General features: G+C 38.3%; 1 protein-coding gene across 1 annotated transcript in view; it reads right to left on the bottom strand.

The window, feature by feature from the left end:
- INTS8 (integrator complex subunit 8) overlaps positions 1–19520 on the bottom strand; it is a 20645-nt gene extending 1125 nt beyond the window's left edge. The window contains exons 1-23 of the mRNA XM_068672278.1: positions 19308–19520; positions 18076–18250; positions 15793–15933; positions 15307–15378; positions 14256–14307; positions 13087–13269; positions 12479–12586; positions 11660–11815; positions 11428–11528; positions 10640–10781; positions 9413–9483; positions 9102–9277; positions 8526–8659; positions 7786–7896; positions 6941–7142; positions 6271–6392; positions 5014–5198; positions 3952–3985; positions 3509–3565; positions 3367–3428; positions 2311–2429; positions 950–1053; positions 283–333 (exon numbers count right to left, since the gene is read on the bottom strand). Coding sequence (XP_068528379.1) covers positions 283–333; positions 950–1053; positions 2311–2429; positions 3367–3428; positions 3509–3565; positions 3952–3985; positions 5014–5198; positions 6271–6392; positions 6941–7142; positions 7786–7896; positions 8526–8659; positions 9102–9277; positions 9413–9483; positions 10640–10781; positions 11428–11528; positions 11660–11815; positions 12479–12586; positions 13087–13269; positions 14256–14307; positions 15307–15378; positions 15793–15933; positions 18076–18250; positions 19308–19437 — 2688 coding nt within the window. The 5' untranslated portion in view covers positions 19438–19520. The remainder of the gene's footprint in view (positions 1–282; positions 334–949; positions 1054–2310; positions 2430–3366; positions 3429–3508; positions 3566–3951; positions 3986–5013; positions 5199–6270; positions 6393–6940; positions 7143–7785; positions 7897–8525; positions 8660–9101; positions 9278–9412; positions 9484–10639; positions 10782–11427; positions 11529–11659; positions 11816–12478; positions 12587–13086; positions 13270–14255; positions 14308–15306; positions 15379–15792; positions 15934–18075; positions 18251–19307) is intronic.

The following is a 19520-nucleotide window of genomic DNA, read 5'->3' as shown; positions in this document are numbered from 1 at the left end:
AGGCCACCTCTACAGAAATTAAAAATATATAGCCTAAATTAAGAATAGGACAGAATCCCCTCAGATTATTTCTACTTCTGCAACATTTCCAAGCACTTATTTAGTTGCCTGTTAATTTGGGTCCCTTTAGTGCATTAGATGCAATGGTGACAAAAGATTTTAATGCAGCTTGTGTTTGCAAGGGAAGTCATTACGAGTAAAACTGCGTCTAAGTTCTCTCCCCAGCTTTTGAAGTCAGAATATTTAGACACATTTTACTAAATATCACATTTCAGCTCTTACCTGGGTGTGACAGTTGAGTAAAGAACAACACTTTATCATTCTTTTTATCACCTACAGAATGGTTAAAAAAAGGAGTTTCAGAATGCTAGCATAGGATATAGGAACACAAACAGCAACAAATTTGTATTTATCTACTTATTAACTAAAAGGGATCAGCTAAATAACCATCTACATTCTTCTAACCCCTTTCCCTGTCCTTGGGTTTTGTGCGCACTCCACTGACCGCCTGAGCTTTCACGATGCAGAAGTGTTCTCCCAAGTGTGATGTGTGCTACAGAGCAAAGCACAGTGTTTCTGGCAAAGGAGCAGGGCTGCAGCTTTGACTTTTAATAAAAGCTTTGCCTTTTATCCTGCTGCCCGCAGGAGCAGCCTGATGGCTTAGATGGGGCTGTGACTGGTCAGAATTAACAGGGGAAGAAACAGCATTAAACATGAACAGAAACACAAGGAGAAGCAATAGGATAGGGCATGAAAACAGCCACTTCCCTGGGCTTAGACAGTCCTGAAAAGCATGGGCCTGTCATTGTTACAATGCATTGCATGCTCTTTCCTGTGACTTCTAAGGTTTTGTAGTTAGCAATTCTGTATCTTCAGAGGATTAGGATGCTGACCAAACCCCAACGGTTATTTCTGTACATCTAAATTCCATTTCAACACCCCAGCTCACCTGGTCTGTGAACACATCGGGTGGTACCATCTTGTTAAAGAAGTCTGAGCAGATAGCTCCTGCCTGCAGGTAATAGTGGAGGGCTGCCGAGTATTGATTTGTTGCTGTAGTGGGAAAAAAAAAAGAAGCCAAAACAAGGACTTTAAAGTAAACACAGCAGTTACTTCTAAGACTCAGATCAGATGTTTACAGAATTATTTGGACACTAGCACCTCAGCTAAATTCCCTTTGGAAGCTTCTGGGATGCTGTCCCACTTCATACAAGTGCTAAATGCTATCATTTCATAACCTCAAATCGCTCCCACATATTTAAGAGGAGAGCCCAAACCTCACCTTATCTTCAGCAAGAGTTTGTCTTCTAGACAAATCCTTCTCCTTTTAAATCAACAGGCTAGAATTTCTGCACTGCAGCTTACCACACAGTACAGCCACGTTTCCAGCTCAAGAAGAGGTTTAGAAACACGCACCTTGCCTCCTGCAACAGCCCAGAGCACCAGCTTTGCCTCTGCTAACTGCTTTGTTGCCAGAGAAGAACAATCTGGCTTCAATGCTAAATTCCCCTAGAACAGAGCCTACGGAAAATTTCGGCACAAGAAATGCCCGTGTTCTTTTGAAGACGGCAATGACAACATCCTCCTCTACTCTCTCTCTCTCCCTCCCCACTGTCTTTACTTACACTACAAAGTAAGCCCCAGAGGCTGACACTAGACCCGGGTCTACATTAACAAAGCACAGTACCAAAAGGCTGTGCAAGACTTCCCCAGGCAGGTAACAGGGATCTAAGTGCTCCATGTCCCAATTCTGCTGGCTGCTCGCAGCTCATACGCAAGGGTAAGTAGCAGGGAAGTGCGAGGTGAGGACAGAGAGATAGGAAAGAGCTTCCCATCACAACCAGCACTGGATCAGGAGTTCACGCTTCCTCATTTACAAACCCTAGATATTTCCCTATATAAAACACAGAACACCTCTACTTGAGCAGAGTAAAGCTGATCTCCACCTTAAATGCAAGCACTAGCCACAAAACCTTTATTCACTTAGTAAGAGACTCTAACGTTACAGGTTTGCATGACTGTATCACTCAAGAACTGACTGTACCCACTAAAAGAAGTGAAATTAATCACAGCTCTTACAGTAAAGTTTCCCTTACCCTAAAATCAAGTCCCCACTGAAAGCTCAGTCTGGCAACTTAGATACCTCCTCGGTGAATTCACCTACACAACCGCCCCCAAAGATTTTAAAGTTTTATCACTTAAGCTTATTTTCATATAAGGAGATACAGCAAAGGTTACGAAGGTAGGCAAATTTCAAAAGAAGAAGTGCCCCCATAGACATGCCAAAAACCAGATATTGGTTTCACTTACCAAAATAAATATCTGCCTGGATAATTAACCAGAAGTGGTTGTTTGGGTTGATAGTCAACGCATAGTTGACCAGCTCTTTTACTGTTACAGCCACTGCTTCAAAATCCACTGATTGAAGGCTAAAAGGAAAAAAAAGTAGAAAAAATCCTAAGTAATTGTTTCTTTTTTTACAGCAGTAATCTGAGTTTACATCTAGTTTAAGTCCAAACCGCTTTTTGCATTAAATGTCAAGCAAAAATAACATCAGTAAAGATCGTGCACCTGAAACCACCGTAAATTATCACAGCATCTGCATAAACAGCCACAGACAGCAAGCTCTAGAATTCATGGAACTAGCTCGGAAAGGAAAGCTGCTAATATAGCTTGACACATTGCTTGGGCAGCCCTTCCTAAGGGTCACATGGAATCTCCATTTTGAAAAACATGTGTTTTTTTTTCTTCACCCTATAAATAAGTTCTGGTAACAGACTGAAAACCGTCTTCTGCTTGGCTCTCTAATAAACACCAAAATCTGCACCAGTAACAGAGAAACTATCCCGTCACACCACCCACGGGCAGACGAAGCACACTGAACATTACACGCTCTCCCTATTTATGCCCCCAGGTATGACACACACAGAGGCTGAACCAGTGAGGTTCTAACCCCACAGAGCCTATGAGCCCTCTGAACTTCTCCTCTAAACATAGCTCAATCTGGTCAGAACAAAGCCATACACGCTATATGCCACTTAGTATTTTGGCAATTAATCAAACATCTCTAAAAAAAAGTATTTTATATTAAAATATTACATGGCTCACAGCCATACAGCTCAGTGAAGCACACAATTAAAAAAAATAATCCTGTTTCTTGCTTCTGCATCTCTATCAGTACCATCAAATCAAGAGCAGGAACCTCCACGCACTCAGACCAACTTATCTGCAAACAACAGGAGTCAGCGATGCCCTTACATGGCAGAAATGACACTAGCACACAGTAATTAGTCCACAGTAACTGGAACCAAACCAATTAATCTAAATATGTTTTGAAAACTGTATTTTGAGTTAGTCTCATCTTACTTGGGGATAGAGGAAGGCCAGATGGAAATGTACTCTGCTGTAATATCATTCACGATATCTTCCTAAGAGAAGAGAGAGAGTAAAAGAAATTACAAAGGGAAATGCTTCAAGAAATCCCAATGTGATCTTTATACGTACTAACCCGAACATTATGAAGCTTGACAAACAGGGACAATATCGTAGTTAAAACCAACGGTTCCTGGAAGGAAAAGGAAAAATGTGATGGACGTTCCCATGAAATTAACAGAAATCCACTTTCTTCCCTAAGCTTTAAAGCTATGTCAGAAGTTCTGACATCACTATTTCCTACTGAAATAAGACAGTACTTCATTAAGAATCCTGAAGCACGGGAAGACAGAAAATTTAAGTAGTTTTCAATTATTTTAGACTTTAGTTGAACAAGTTGTTCAACATTAAGCTATTCAACACTGCTGTGACAGGTGAAATAAATTTAGTTCTTCAGCCACATGAAAACATTTGTATAGCTATTATGCTTTCTGGACATTTCCTGTTAAATTCCAGAGAGGTGTTACACCAGAAGGAAGTTCTGACTGTACACACATTCCCAAGTCAGCTCTAACTTACCCGAAGCTTTTTGATGAAGGACAGCAATTCACTCCTAAATCAGGGACACAAAGATCTGCGTAAGTAATCGACCGCCACTGACAGCATATACAAACTTAATTCACTGGAAATAATTGTCAGTAAAGCAAATTCATCTGCCAAAACAACCCGTCAGCTCTAAGCTTAGAAATGCGGAGTGTGTAAGTGAAAATGTTCAGTCATTTACTTTTAATACAGTCACTGAAAAGTTTGACTTTCATAATTAAGAAAATGTTAAAATAACAGATTGTGTCTTGTTTATCAAGCTACAAAAGGCATGAAAATCATTTTGTATTGAGTCAGACATTGAACTGTACTATAAATCTCCAAGTTAGGACTGCAACAACAACCTACAAGCTTACAGAATAGGGTACACAGTGATTGTTTGTAATGCATATTGATTTTTTTTTTTTTTTTTTTTGTCATGCCACATCAGAAATTGTCACCATAAGCAAGCCAGACAAACACAGCCTGCTTGGAAAGGTTTTGCTGATTTTTTTCCCCACAATAAAAACAGGGGCACTGCCCTTCACTGTCTGAATTACAGGGGTCAGAAAAGGTTCAGGATCCTAAAGTACACCTGTCGGGCTTCCTTTTTCTTGCCAGGGTATACAATTAAGACATAAAACAAGCAGGTACCCTCTTCTACCCATCCCACATCAATGTAAGCAAAAGCAGCTGGCCTTTAGATGCACGTGAACCTAATTTACTCAATAAAGGCAAAGGAGAGCCCGTACTTTTGACAGGGGAACATTTGTCCAAGTTTTTAATACAGAAAGCTGTTCTGTATAACCATACATTTCAGAGTTTATCATAACAGGCAGCTTATAGCCAGTCTTGGACTTAAGGAGAGGCTGGACAAATCAGAGTCCTAAATCCATCATCAGTTACCACTAAAGCAAGTAGAGATTAGGTAACTAAAAGGAAAATTCACAGAGTTCTTCAGCTGCTGCCACCCCTAAATACAGTCAGTTCTTGACTGGAACTTGGGGTTAAGCATACAAATCAAACAAACAATTTTAAAAATAACTTAAGAAAAGATACCTGTACATAATGCCTAGCGTAGACTCCCTGTGTTTTATCAAACTCACTCTGCCATCATTCCCCCGTTTGTGCTGGTTGGATACACTGCAGATTTGTACAACCACTTCCCAGAGGTCTTTAGCTGTCCGTCTGCTTTCTTTGGGACCTGGAAGTTCTTTGCATGTAGCAGCCAGCAACTGTCCCAGCTGTGCAACACAAAAGAAGAAATACAGTAAGCAGACAGAACTTCTCTGAATATTGACTGGAGCAAAGGAATTATCGGTATTTAAGAAGGCTAAGCAGACAATTTTAAGCTCCCAAACTACATAGCAACAGAGGACCCTGACCTGTAATCTGGAAGATGAGAATTAAACAAAACATTATCCCTTTCCTACTTCCCTTATGGTGTATTTCATTATGACAAGTAGAACCTAAAGCTTGTTTTCAGGAGCTTACTCAAATATCTAGATTTTTTTTTTTTAGGTTGTATATAATATAGTTTTACAAAGACTTGATCCCTCAAATACCCATAACTGTCATATAACAATTAACATTAACTAAAGGAAAAACGAAGTTATGCTGGAACCCTCTGCTACACAGAGAAATCTAAGGGTCAAAATGGAATTTATAGGAAGCACCACAGGTAACCAGAGCAGGCCAAAAATGTGTCCTGTAATACAACCAGCATTCAGCTTCAGCTTTATTGCCTGACTGACATAAAAACACTACTATAAAACCATTTTGAAAGCCAGGTTTCAAGAAGAGCAGTGCTTGAGCGTCCCCAGAAATTAAACATTGGTATCGGGTTCAAAAATGGAACCCTTACACTGCATTTGGTGTCTTTAGAACAGAAAGATGACAGAGACAAAGCCTGATATCTTTACACTTCTCAGCTCTGCCACATAAACCTAGGCTGAATCCCAGCTGAGAGGCGAGTCCTTCCCCGAAGTGCTACTATAGGGTTTCAGCAGCCAGCACGGGGATTGTTACCACACATGCCTGATGCTCAGGGACCCAACCTCAGCTGGCAGATGACAAGGGCTACGATGCAGTTCGGTTCATCTGTTCTGCAGCACAGCCCACAAATCTTCTGCCAGCTGTCAAACACATTTGTTGTTTAGCCTTGCTCTGTCTTTTTTTACTAGACTTTACTCATTGTAGCAATAAAAACGTGACAAACTTGTGGCAGAAACGTACGTGCTTCTAGAAGTACAAGAGACCTCCAGAAGAAAAAGTCAGTTACAGTCCTACAAGGATTTGAGACTGAGCAGCTGTTACCTTTACGTAAGGATTAGTTTGAACCAGAGGTAATGGAACTTGCATGGTCAAATACTCGTTTTCACGCCAGTTTAACAAGAAGGCAACACATTCTTCAGCTATAACTTGTCGGAGAGGAATATCTGGAAGGAAATATGGTCTTTTTTATTTTTGAGGGAAACAGAATTATATAAAATCAAGCAAAATCAATTTCCTTTGATTAACCATTTTTGTTTTGTATGACCTGTCACAGAAAAAATGATGCTTAGTCCTATAAGAGGCTTCACCTCTGAAAATCAGAAGCAACACCTGCTTCCTCCAACTGCAACAGCACTACCCAACTCCCTCAGTGTGAAACCACATGGACTACTTCAATAACTAATTAAACTTTTCAGATAAAGTGCAGACACGTTTATCCCGTTCGAACCCTTTAAGTGGCACTAAACAGAAACTGTCAATGTTTAGAAACATGTAGGCATCATGATGTCATTGTTCCCATTTCCAACTTCTAAAGGCTCAAGAAATAACACGTCAAATTTCACTGCTGTTTTTCCAACCTACTACATTGGAAAATATACTACATATTATAAGGTATATAAATATATACTGAAATGGTTTATCTAAATACAAAGTTACTGCTTTCTCCTTCTCTTTGTGCTTTGTGTCTCAGGAAAAACAGCAATGCACTCACCAGGTACTCGCATTTCCAAATATCCTCGGACTCTACTTATCAAATCTGAAGGAGGACGTTCTCCATTGGCACCAGGTCCAGCTTCATGAGTGTAGATGTCCAAAAGCAGCATTTCGTTCAGCATGACTTGACGGAGTTTTGGAGAAAACTCTGTCACAAGCTCCAAGCAAGCAGCAAAAAGTTGCTTTGCATGGACAAAATCCTGCAACAAAGAGGATACACGTTAATGGCTCTGAATGGATTCATGAGAAAAAAAAGAAGTCTAAGAGCTAAAATCCTGGCTGAAGAAGCCTTTGCATCCATTATTGTCAGCATTCTTTAAGAAACTCACAATAACCATTTACATTTTTGAGCCCTTTGGACTTGCTGTTTAGCTTAATAGTTCCCACAGGTTCAAATTGAACAAGAAGTTTAAGCAAAAACATACCAAAAAAGTTAACTACAGACACATTACATAGACAGTTCAGTTCTACCTTGTAGTTTTAACAGACTATACTATAGTCAATTAACAGACAAGTAAAAGAGCATTCCAGCAAATTCTTTACGTAGAGCAGCCAAAAGAACATCAATGTGTCAAATCAATGTTGGGTTTAGGTGCAACATGATTTAGTATATCCTAAACAAGACTTTGTATGAACTAAGTTATCCCCCAACCCAACTCACCGCAATGCCACTACCCTTGCCCTGGAACTTTGTGAGACAGGAATATTTAATTATGATATTACACCCAGAGCTTGTTACTAGATCTCTTTCACCTCCTGTTTCTTCAGTTCTTTTTCTCAAAAAGGACTTTCCATTTTTTTTGTTCAAACTAACTCACCAGTAACTTCAGACAGCTTGCTCACCTTGATTGCACTGCAGTGTAATCCCTTCGCCATAAGGATGTAGACCAAGTCCCTAGTCAGGTTATCTTTGATTCCTAAAATAACATTGCCGTAAACATTTGGTACTTCCCACTGAGAGAGAAACATGCAAGACATTTGCACAGGGTTTTAGAATTCACATCTTTGCTTAAGCACTGAAAATAAAACTCAGATGTCAAAAAATGATCGATTTCTAAGTGCCGTTTGCAGAAATGTTTACATCTAATCAGCAGGAATGTATAGCTCAGACAGACAGAATTACATTAAAAATTGGTGCCTACCCCACTTTTTTCATATGCACATAGGTTTGTTTGTTCACATGTGAACATGCAGTAATTTGGAAAAAAAAAGAAAAACACAAAAAGATAAGAAATTCTTACCTAAGAAAAAAAGTACTCCCTCTCTTGCTCTCAGCTAAACAGCTACATTCCATGACAGAATTTAAACTAAAATAATATTGCTAACTGGTCAGAGCACTGAAAGCAAAAATGACAGAAATTTACTTTTTCACAAGGCAAAGTTGTGATACAGTCAGTTTAGCATGAAGGTTACACCTCATTCAAAATATGAGTTTAGATATATATCGTTATTATTACTCAAGGATTGTTCAGAGAAAAAATTGAAAAAAATCCATTTACACTCCACAGCAAAATATTTACTGTTCATTGTGATTTGAGGACTGGTTAGGTATCATATTAGTCCGTCATATTGAAACAAATTACCTTGTTTGAGACTGTCCAGAATTGGCGTTCTGAAGTCATACCATGCAATTCAATTAAGATTTGGCGAATCCTCCAAGGGTCTACTGACAATATGAGCTGATGTTCAAGCTGGCCAATATTGACACTTGCTGAAGCTAGGAGCAACAACAACAAAAAAACAAATGAGGTCTCCAGGGCACTCCTTGATAATGTAGAGCCTTATAATTCCTTAGTAGATGACATTTTACTGCTCACCAGTCACACAAACATTAGTGCTGATGTAAGACCAAAGGCAGCAATACATCCTTCCTGCAAAAAGCTGCTAGTCAGATTCAGTTCAAACCAACTGCCACACCTCTCTTTGGCTTGGTCTACTAGCACACACTTATTTTAGCATATACTCCCTTGAGATACAAGCAAAAGAACAATGTTCTTGAACTAGCAGGACATTCATTGGCTAAAAGTTGCAAGCATTTGCTCTAAAACCCATTCACTCTAAACTAGAAAACAGATCTGAAAACAGATCTGCACCTATTTCCATGCCTGAGGTTACTGTGTAACTGCACGTATATAAATTAATGAAACAATGAGTATTACCCGGAATATCATAAAAAGAAGTCACAGGTTTTGTGCACAGGTTGATCCTAGGAGACCTCTTCCGCATTTCATCAATGAGCAGTTTCCGTTCATCATCTTTCAGAAGTTTTATGAACAGATCGTGAGATGAAATCATGAAGACAAGCTGCAGATCTTCCAAACCCAAACACAAGTTTCTAAATAAATAAATAAATAACAATCAGAAGGAGGAAGATGATCATTTTTCCAGTTATAGGTTCTCAAAAGCATTTATTATGCTGCATGACATTGCTTACAAGATGCAAATTCAGGGTATCAAACCCAGTACATACTTGAGAAATGATGCCATTTTTCTCTTCAAAGATTCAGAAGCATTTTCCAAGTTTATTGATCTTGAACAAGCCTGGGGAAAAGTAAGCAGTAACAACTAAGTCAGGGCTTAGAAATCTTAAAATATTTAGCTAGGTACAGTGTTACTCTCCAATTTGCTGATTCACAATTACCTATTAGTAACCCTCTATCTCAAGGGAGGCAAGACAGTTATCCAATAAACACTGCAGCTATCAGACAGATCAAAATTGCTTTCTCTGTACACAAGAAGCTTTTTCAGACAACTGATCTTCCTTGACACAATCTACTTTTTTTTTCAATCCAATTCCTGATATTTAGGCATGCTGACTGAACGCCACAGCATGAATCAGTCAAAAGATCATTACGTATATAAAGGCCTTTTGCACAAGTTTAAAAATTAAGTAAAATTTCTGAGCACAAAACCATAAGATCCACTAGAATTAACTTAAAAGAAAGACAATAGTTTAAATTCAACTGTTTAGTCATCTTTAATTGCCAGCTTACATGTTGTTGTTATTTTTTTTTGAGAAACATGCTCAATATGAGCAGTTGATGGAACAGCTTTTGCTGGCTCTGTATTTCAGAGTATTATCAGTCAATTTTAGCCACATACTTGAAGAGAGCAGCTGTGACTGACATGCAAAAGGCAAGACTGAAATTAAGTAGAAGATACGAAACTAACAACAAAGCTACAAAAGGAGTAAGTTCAGTCAACAACTTCCAAAAAGCTTCACTGAGAGCAATAGTTTAAGTCTCACATACACAGAACGTCAGGATAGCTTCATGACTTGCTAGTTTTTAAACAACAAAGCTGGCAAGAGCAGTCCTTCACAAATATTTTTTTCTAGTATCTCTTTCTCTGTCTTGGAGAATGTTTCTTTGTTCCTCAATAAAAGATGTTCAGTGATATCACTATATATTTTAATGAGGTCAGGAAACCCAGCAATTTCAAATCCCAACTGAAACAGTAAATCAAGAAGGGTTCCTCCCCAACAGATGAACTAGCAACATCGATGCAAGACTGATTACATACAGCGTATTTGTGCTACCTAAAAAGTTGTTGAATAAAATCTGAGAAGTTACCCACAAAGTATTTTTCTGTCTCAGAAACATAAGCATTACTTGCAACAGTTACACAGTTAACTGGGAAAAGAGATACCTCCTTAAATACTGTCTCCCCTTTTAATTTCAGGCAGTAATTTTCTTACCTCCAGGAGGAAGTCTATTTTCTCTTTGTTGGGTTTCAGGAACAGCAGACAAAACTGAACATCAATTATTTCACCCTGCAATATATCACGGACGGTGTTGCACACGCAGATTTTGAAACAAACTTCTTCCAGAGCGTCGTTCCTGCATGAACACAAAACCCAAGATCATAGAACATCTCTGACAAATGCAGTTGGTATCAAGGCAAAGTTCCACGTGTCAGACCCCGAGACAAGTCTGGAGCACATGCCTCTGTCCATGACTGCCCTCTAAAAAAATTTACTCAGGATCTACCTAAGTTCACCCAAGACCTCACTTTTTTTGAAAGAAAATCCCCTCCTTGCTTACAGCTCTGTTTCACACACAAGCTTCATTTTTGCTTCAGCCTGAACCCCGCTGGGACTCCAACTACAGCAGTGTGACCAACACACAGGCACATCTCCTCTTGGTAAGCATTCCCCACACACAGCTGACAGCCAAGACAACTTCAGGCATATTTACACATCTCAGAATACACAAACTGGGCTGGTTCAGCAGTGCACAAAGCTCCTAATCACAGGTAACTACGCTGCCAAAGTTCCCAGATGAAGTACTCATCTCCTGTGATACCACTGCTTAGTACTGCAGCCTGATTGGCTTCAAGTTTTAGAAGACCTCTACAGAGGCATTAACCTAGTTATAAATTTAAAAATTTGTGTGTGTACGTAATTTGTTTTTAAAAGATTTCATATACTTGAAAATCATAACACCTTCTCAACCACATTGAGCAGACTATTATTTAACATCTCACCCTTGTAGAGCATTTTGGAACAGTTCTCTTTGCACCGATTGCCTGAACTGAACAGGTAAACTGAGGGCCAGATTATCTTCAAGGAATATCTTCACCAAGTCCTACAACACAAACACATTGGAATGAATCACCAATGCATAATTCAGTAGTTACAGATAGCAGATTAGATGGAATCATCAACACATAACAACAAAGAACTCCACTAGAAGCAGGCTTTAATTAAGTGCAATACCTGATAGTTGCCAGTTTTCAAACAGTTATCGATTTGACTGTAAGGAGTTGCTTGTTGAGATGCATCATCATCAGACGAGGTAAGAACTCCACAAGCTTGACAGTACCCAGCCAACCGTTCTTCATCTATGGTGCAGTGAAGTGATGATGAACCAATCTGAAAAGGAATAGTGGATTCAATCTGAGTGACCAAGTATTATGAAACAAACTTAATTCTGAAGCATAGTTTCTCCCAATAACAATAAAACACTAGAAGAACATGCGTGTACACACTTATGTTTTTGTTCTTTTTGTAGCTTACACCATGTTTTGTCTTTTTAAATGAAAATTTGGGTTTTGCAGTTTCAGAAATATAAATATTATATAATATACATAAAAATGTCATATTTTGTAAATGGTCAGAACACAGAGACCTTATTTCCAAAAGAAATTTTCATAAACATGAATAGGAAATGCTGTATGATTACCTTCCTCAGAAACACAACAGCACTACCAGAATAGCACAGTGGGCACGGATTGAACTGCTTAATCAAGTTAATACTAGCACTGGAGATGTTACTCTTGCATCAGTACTAGTTGTACAACCAAATATTCAATACACAACAGAATAAAACAGGAACACATCACACCTGATCAATAGAGTTTTGAACAAGACCCAAAGTAAAACAAAGCAATGGAAGTTGCTGCCAAAATGCCATGAAGTTTCTTTAAAAAAAATATGTGTAACATAAGCTTTACACTGCTGAAGAAAGAAGTAGTGTGATTTACTTCTTTTTTCTTTAGAAGAGCTGAACATACACGGTAATAAAACACTCATTACCCTTGCAATCAACTCCCTTGTTTTGAAAAACTTCTCTTTTGCGTTTTCATGAAGTGCTGCATTCGTAGCTCCTTGTTGAAAGTAGATTGCACCCAAGTCATAGCAAACCTGTAAACAGCATTGATACAGAACATGTTATCTTGGAAATTTATATAACATTTCAAGTCAACATTAAGTATTTCAGCTCAGTTTTTACAGATATTTAAACTATTCCCGGTTTTATCTATTGTATTGACACACACTGCCTATCTTTCCCCCCATACTTCGTTTCCTTTGTAACTGTGATCTCAGTGTAAGTAATTCTGCACAGGCTTTAAGAAAATTACAGAATGATTTCCACAGAATAGTAAGAAGAGTGCAATAAGCAGTCCTTGTCATACAGTGATTTACTCCAGACTAGGAAAAAGCTGTTTGCGAGCAACAATACTTACAATGTTGAAAAAAGTTTTAATAACATAAAAATGAACTGAATAACATTTTACTGCAGTGAAGAAAGAACACAAAAAATATCAGTAGAAAAATACTGCGGTTTATTTCAAAATATCACGCAACATTTTGTCTAAAGAAACAGAAATAAATTGAAAGCTTTAGTCTAGAACATAAAGTACCTGGCACTGTATCTCCTCCGCACTGATTTTCAATCCAGCTGTGGAACTCTCTGTTTCTCCATTCACCATACCAGGCTCCATGGCTAATAAATCCAGGGTTCTTATCGTGTGGACATAGAGATCTTTATTCAATTTAAGCGCTCCTTCTAGCACCAGGATGGAATCAGCAGCCTGCTCCTTCAACTGTAATAGTTCAAATACATTATAAATTAATGGTTTTCAAGCTTAGCTTTGTGTTTAAATACTAGAAATTAAACAGCATAGTAAAGCGATAGCAAAGAAAATTTCCTTAATACGCTTGTCTGCTCCTCTATTTCTTGTACAATAATGAAATTTCAGGTACTTAGAGAAACAGGATCAGACCCTTACTTCCAACAGAAACAAAACATTTTTCTCCCAGTTTCACCTATGGCTGTTTATCCACTTCTGGAGCATTAAGTTATCCAACAGTTGAATTGTAAATTCTCAGCTATTATTTCATAGGTGAACTAAAAGCAGCTTCTCTTTGAATAGCAAGAGTTTTCCAGAATTTAGGACAAATTGGTGAAACAGTTAAACATCATTTATGTTCACTTAGTTGAAAAAAAAAAAAAAAAAAAAAAAAAGAAATTAAGTATAAATGCAAAGCCTTTAACTTATTCTAAGTACAAGAGTAGGGAAAGGAGTTAGGCTACTTCTGAAATAAAGGTTTTATTTTTCCTCTTTTCTTGCTTGTCTCAAAGGAAAATACTTTAAGCACACCTAGCATTCTGTTGAAAGTAACATACAGAAAATGCACCTAATAAATCCTCTTAAAAAAAGTTAAGCATTATATTTTGTCGCCATATGATTTTACACCTCAAGCACAGCATGAGCAAGCACAGCAAGCACTAACCACACACTCATTTTTTAGAGGCTTGCTTCATTCATATGACTCCAGGGATGGACTGATGAAAGAATACTTCAATCTCGCAAAACAAATTCCATACTAAATCTACTACAACACTGTCCAAAACACAGCAAAACTGTTGAAAATGCTAGAAGTGGTTAATGTAATATAAATGTAACAAATCCAACAAAACTGTGATGCAATTGTTGATCTCCTGTCTATTCATATTTACATGTATATTTAAATATACATATGTACATATGTAGATTCAACCAAAAACTAGAGGTGGATAAAGTCTTACCACTTTCAGAATATTTTCAGTTAGTTCCTTTTCTTGCTGCATCTGGTTCATCCTGAAAAAAGAGAGATGTGGTCAACACCTTAATTATAAAGCAAGCCATCCCATTATTTTACTTCATGCTCTAAAGCACAACAATTAATTCCAAAAAAGTTTTGCTTAACTATGTTTTTAACATCATTGTGTTGGACCACCAAACATTCTTGGCTATCTCTCTGAAATACAGAATTATGTAATTTAAAGATATAACGAAGAGCTTAAGATAAGAATATGATTTAATAAAATGAAACTTTCAGTCTTCATTTCCTTGTGTATTTGTTTGTTGTTTTCTTTTTAAATCACATTGTTAACATTAGCAAAATCATCATGAAGCAATCTGCTTCAAACAGCCCCAAGGCTCTTGAAGCTTTGCTGCTAAAACCTTCACAAGCATACACGAGGGGCAGGAGCAGGGTTTGCATGATTATGTAAAAAGTATTTTAAAACTATTTCCCCATATAGAATCTTCTGATTCAGGATCAGACCCAGGTACAGATAGGACAGTTCAAGATCTCTAGCAGAAATATGAGCAGGGTTTCTAATCAACATACTTATCAGACTCTCTCATACAAGCCAGAATATTATTCATCTAACACCAGAGTACAAAATTAACATAAAACACTTGCAAATTACCACTTATCTATAATGTTGTAAATAGTTGTAACACAACTGTACTAAGCAAGCCTGTGTAAGTTCAAACAGGACACAAAAAATATATTGTTTAAACTAGAGAATAAGCTTTCTGCCCAGAGAAACTACCATCTCCCTTTCTTCTGCTATTTTTCATGCCTCTACAAAGTCACAGATTATAACATAATAAAAAAGTAGAACCACAGACATACAGATACATTGAGCATGCATGACAGGAAAATAAGAATATACTTGAAATTAATGCAAGTTTTCAATCTTACAGCTAACCATTTTAAGCAACCGTAGATGATTTATTTCAATTACAGATTCTATTTCTGATTATAAGATACACATGAAGTTCAAATGAATCATACTGCTAACTTACACGTTCAGTTGAGGTGGACCAGGTTTCACTTGCTTTACAGGAAAACTGCTTTTAACAATGGTCCTTATTGCCCTACAGGGGGGGGAAAATTAAGTAAAGAATAGCATTAGCTTCAGAAGCGTAATAAGATGACACACCTCTTAAGAATATCAGTTTATCATTTCAGATACTTCAAACAACTACTATACACCCTCTACTATTTAAAAAATGTTCTTAAGCTGACAAAAAGCTAAACAGCAACAAGATTTTTATTTTTATCTTTATGAGATGACACTTCAAACCACTACCTTGACCATTTTGTCAGGGAACAAACCCAGCTTTAAAATTGCTTTTCAGGCTTAAGCTCCTCACTACAAGCCATTTACAGGCCACAACTCTATTAGTACTTAAAGATTCTTTCTCATTCTACATACAGGTACGTAGAAAGAAGAAAACAATGTTTACTCCTATTGTGATTTTAAGATTATTGCCTTAGAAGTACTTTACCATCTGTTGTAGAGCAGTATGGCCATTGCAGTGGTCGGGGGTATGCTGGACAGGTCTACATCCACGTGCTTAGTCCCTGGGGGAACCTTGCTGATACACAGCAGCTCATTCAGGAGCATGTTCAACACAGGAACAGATAAGCTGTCAGAAAGAAGAGAATCAGGTACTTCATACAGTAATTCTACTTCTGGAATGTTTAAATAATATACACTACTACTTCGTACTAGTTAACAAGGCATGGAAGTATGGTTAGTGTGTCTGCTTAGCATAACGAAACGCTCTGTATCTGATGATGTTCTAGATCAGAATGTAAAGCAACAACCAGTATTAGTAATGACAGTAAAGCTCGTGGAAGGTTATCCTGACAGAGCTGATCTACTTCTGTGCACACTGCATTAGTCTGCTCAGACACATCCCAAAAATAATTCATTTATAGCAACAGGTCCCAAATACTGAGAAATTCTCCTCAAATCAGCCCCAGATCATACACTCAGAAGGTAAGCAATTTTCATTTCCATATTTGCATTTCAAGTGGAACTTCACTCATGTAAAGGAGACATTTATCTGTGCTATCATGTCTTAGCTCCATTTTTGAGCCATCATCTGCCACCGAACTATGAAGTTAAGAGCAAGAACTGGAACAGAGCATTGTAGTTCCATTGTAAGCTGTGATATGTAACACCATACATTAAGTGGGACAGAACCTTCCCTGATAAAATGGGAAGGCATGCAGGCTGGATTGCATCACTCCACGATTTTGAGGTGTAATTTAACACAACTGAAACAAAATTGCTAATTTGGACATTGGTTGAAATTAGCAGTGATCTGCTACTCTGCCAAAGTACCTTGAACTTTTTCACAAAGTTGCATTTTTTGCAACCAGCATTGAAAATAACCAGATGAAACTACATTTGTAGCAACTAAAGCCAGAAACCTTGTTTAATAAATTGTAGGTCTTGTGTTCCATTGGACTCCAGGTCTGTGACCACGCCATGATTTTTAAACTAACACACACACTGTTTTTTACTAATGGCAGGTCCAAGAATCTTGTTTGCATTGTCAAGAGTAGAACATTATTCAACTGACTATAACAGCAGAAGTTTTAGAAAAAGCTGTGCTCAAAAGCTGCTGTTCTTTTTTAAACTACCCTGACTAAACCTTTGGGTATTGTCAGTTAGAAATCAAAAAGCATAATTCTTCACTGAGAACAGCCTGAGGCTTTGTGAGCTCACAGCCTCACAAACACTCCACTAAGGCAGATAAATATAACATAACAGATATTATTGGAAAAAAAGATAAAGAACTTCATAGGTAAAAATCACGGACATCTCTTTCCAAGTCATTTTACTACTCATGATAGCACACTATTAAAAAACAAACAAACAAAAAAATTACGATCTTCGTATATTAAGAAGTAGAAATAAAAGTTGGAGAGACAAGCCCCACCACTACTTTGAAGGAAGAGTTTTCAAAATACTTCTGAAATTAGTGAATTTCTCTAACACATGAGAAGGAACATGCAATTTTCAGATTAACTCCACAGAAATAAGACAATAAAATATGATTTAAAAAACACACCCCCAAAAAAAATCAATAAACCGAGTCAACTTAATTTTTATCTAACAAAGAACTTTCTTTTTTCAAGGTGTCTGCAACTCTAACATACATTGAAGAAGCAGAGAACAAGTCTTGCCCCACTAAGTGTAATTCCCTAATGCTCAGCAATGCCAAAGCAAATAGTTCCAGGCCTTGCAAGACCATTCAGTAGCTCAAATTATTGGCAGGAGGAGTAGGAGTTTGTCTATTGCCCATTTCAACCACAGACAGTTCAGTGATCTAGCTCACAAATATATGGAGCGTTTTGCAACTATAAAACTGGAGCAAGAGCTCCAACTTAATGCATTTCAGAATGGGGAAACTTAAGGCGTTTTTGTCACTCTAGAAAGTATAACCTAAAACTCATCTTTACACAGTAGGCATTTGGACATCTTAGAACAGAATGCTTGCACCTTAGCATTTTATCTTTAAATTATTAACAGCACTGATTTGCTTACGTCTAACTTGCAGATGAAACAGAATTTGATTTCAGCTGGCAGACCCAAGACTCCTCTTAATCTAAGAAAGATACTGCCCAAATAGGGAGCAAGACAAATTTCCATTTGTTAAAATGAAGAAGTCAAACCACATGCAGGTCAGGTTGGTAGTTGGACTTGGTGGTAGCGAAGGTAAATGATTCTATGATTTTAAGTTTAGTAATTTCCGTATGAAGAGTACAGCCCATACCTTTTCTCTAACACATCCAAATCCCACTTCAGATGGGCAGCAACTTTGAGAGCAAGAAGTTTTAAAATGCGGTTTCTTTTGTTATCAGGTGGTGGCTGGACTTGGTTCTGTTCATTCACCGATGGCTTGGAAGCTTGTTCCAAGAACTGGACGATCAGCTGTACAGGCGGTGGATCTGCAGAAAACACAACAATTTCTCTTCAAATTCCATGTAAACCCAGAAATTCATTTCTTATTGCAGCCACGATCACAAATACCTTATCTCTTTATCATTTATACAGACAACATTGTCACCTGATGGGTTCTAATCCCAAGGGGTATTTTGTTTATGCTGAATCAAATCAGAATAACTTCTCATTATTTAAACTCCAAGTTTATTTGACCACAAAAACTGCATTCTTACACTTTCATTTATTTTCCTTTTTTTGTAATAATAAAGTTTTAGTACTCATATCTACAGAAAGTAAATGCTGTCCATTTAAATCAGAGTTAGCTGTTGTAAGAATACATGCCTGCTTACACTTCTACTCTGTACCTTAAATGTATTTATGAGCATCTTCTGTTATTTCTGTGTACATTTAGGGAAAAAAAAAAAAAAGTATGATTTTTAAAAGATATGAAAGCTGCAACATCTCTCCCTTACAATAAGGCAGTCTCCCCAGTACCTTTGGGCTGTTGTGAAGAACTAAAGATGAATTGTTCATCAATATTTTTTATTGGAAAATAGCAGAATAAGGCCTGAGCACAGAAGACATGGCCTGACTGTGCTTCAATCTACTTTAAGTAAATCTACAACACTGTCAGTGGTGTGCTTCCCGTCTCCTCCAGCTGCTTGGAGAATCTAGGGTCTGAAAAAAATGATTTTTCTCTCCGATCTTCAAAAGACCAGCTACTATAAAATATTGGTTTTAAAAGTTATTTACAATACACTTTGGGTTACAGCTTTTTATTCGTTCCAGCCCAAAGCAAAGCCACTCCATCCAGTCCAGCGCGGAGCCCTCAGGAGGGCAGCAGCTCTTCATGCTCGCAAGCCGTAACTGGGGAAACCCGGCTGCACGCTGCACTCATTTTACCCAGCACCTCCCATTAAAAACAAAAACAAAAACAAAACCCTCCCTGGAACATTTCCGTAACTTATAAACGCAAAATGAAAACACGGCGAGGAGGGGACGCTGAAACAGCCCCCGTCTCTGTGCCTCTCCCTCCCCCCCCCTCCACCTCCAGCCACGCACCGGGCGAGGGCTTCCTGAGGTGCTGTTCCAGCAGCTGCTCCTCCAGCAGGAACTCGAACCAGGATGTCTGTGGCGGGGTGCATGGCCGGCTGGACGTGGCCGCCTCCCGGTCGGCCGCCTCAGCGCTCATGGCGGCGGCGCTGCCCCGCAGCCGGGCCCCGCAAGCCGCCGCAAGATGGCCGCCGGCCGCGGGCAGCGCGGGGCGGGGCGCGG

The sequence above is a fragment of the Anas acuta genome, chromosome 2 (genome assembly GCF_963932015.1).
Source record: "Anas acuta chromosome 2, bAnaAcu1.1, whole genome shotgun sequence".
Taxonomy (NCBI): domain Eukaryota; kingdom Metazoa; phylum Chordata; class Aves; order Anseriformes; family Anatidae; genus Anas; species Anas acuta.
The sequence above is the reverse complement of the archived record's forward strand: the minus strand, read 5'-3'. Positions and strand labels throughout refer to the sequence as shown.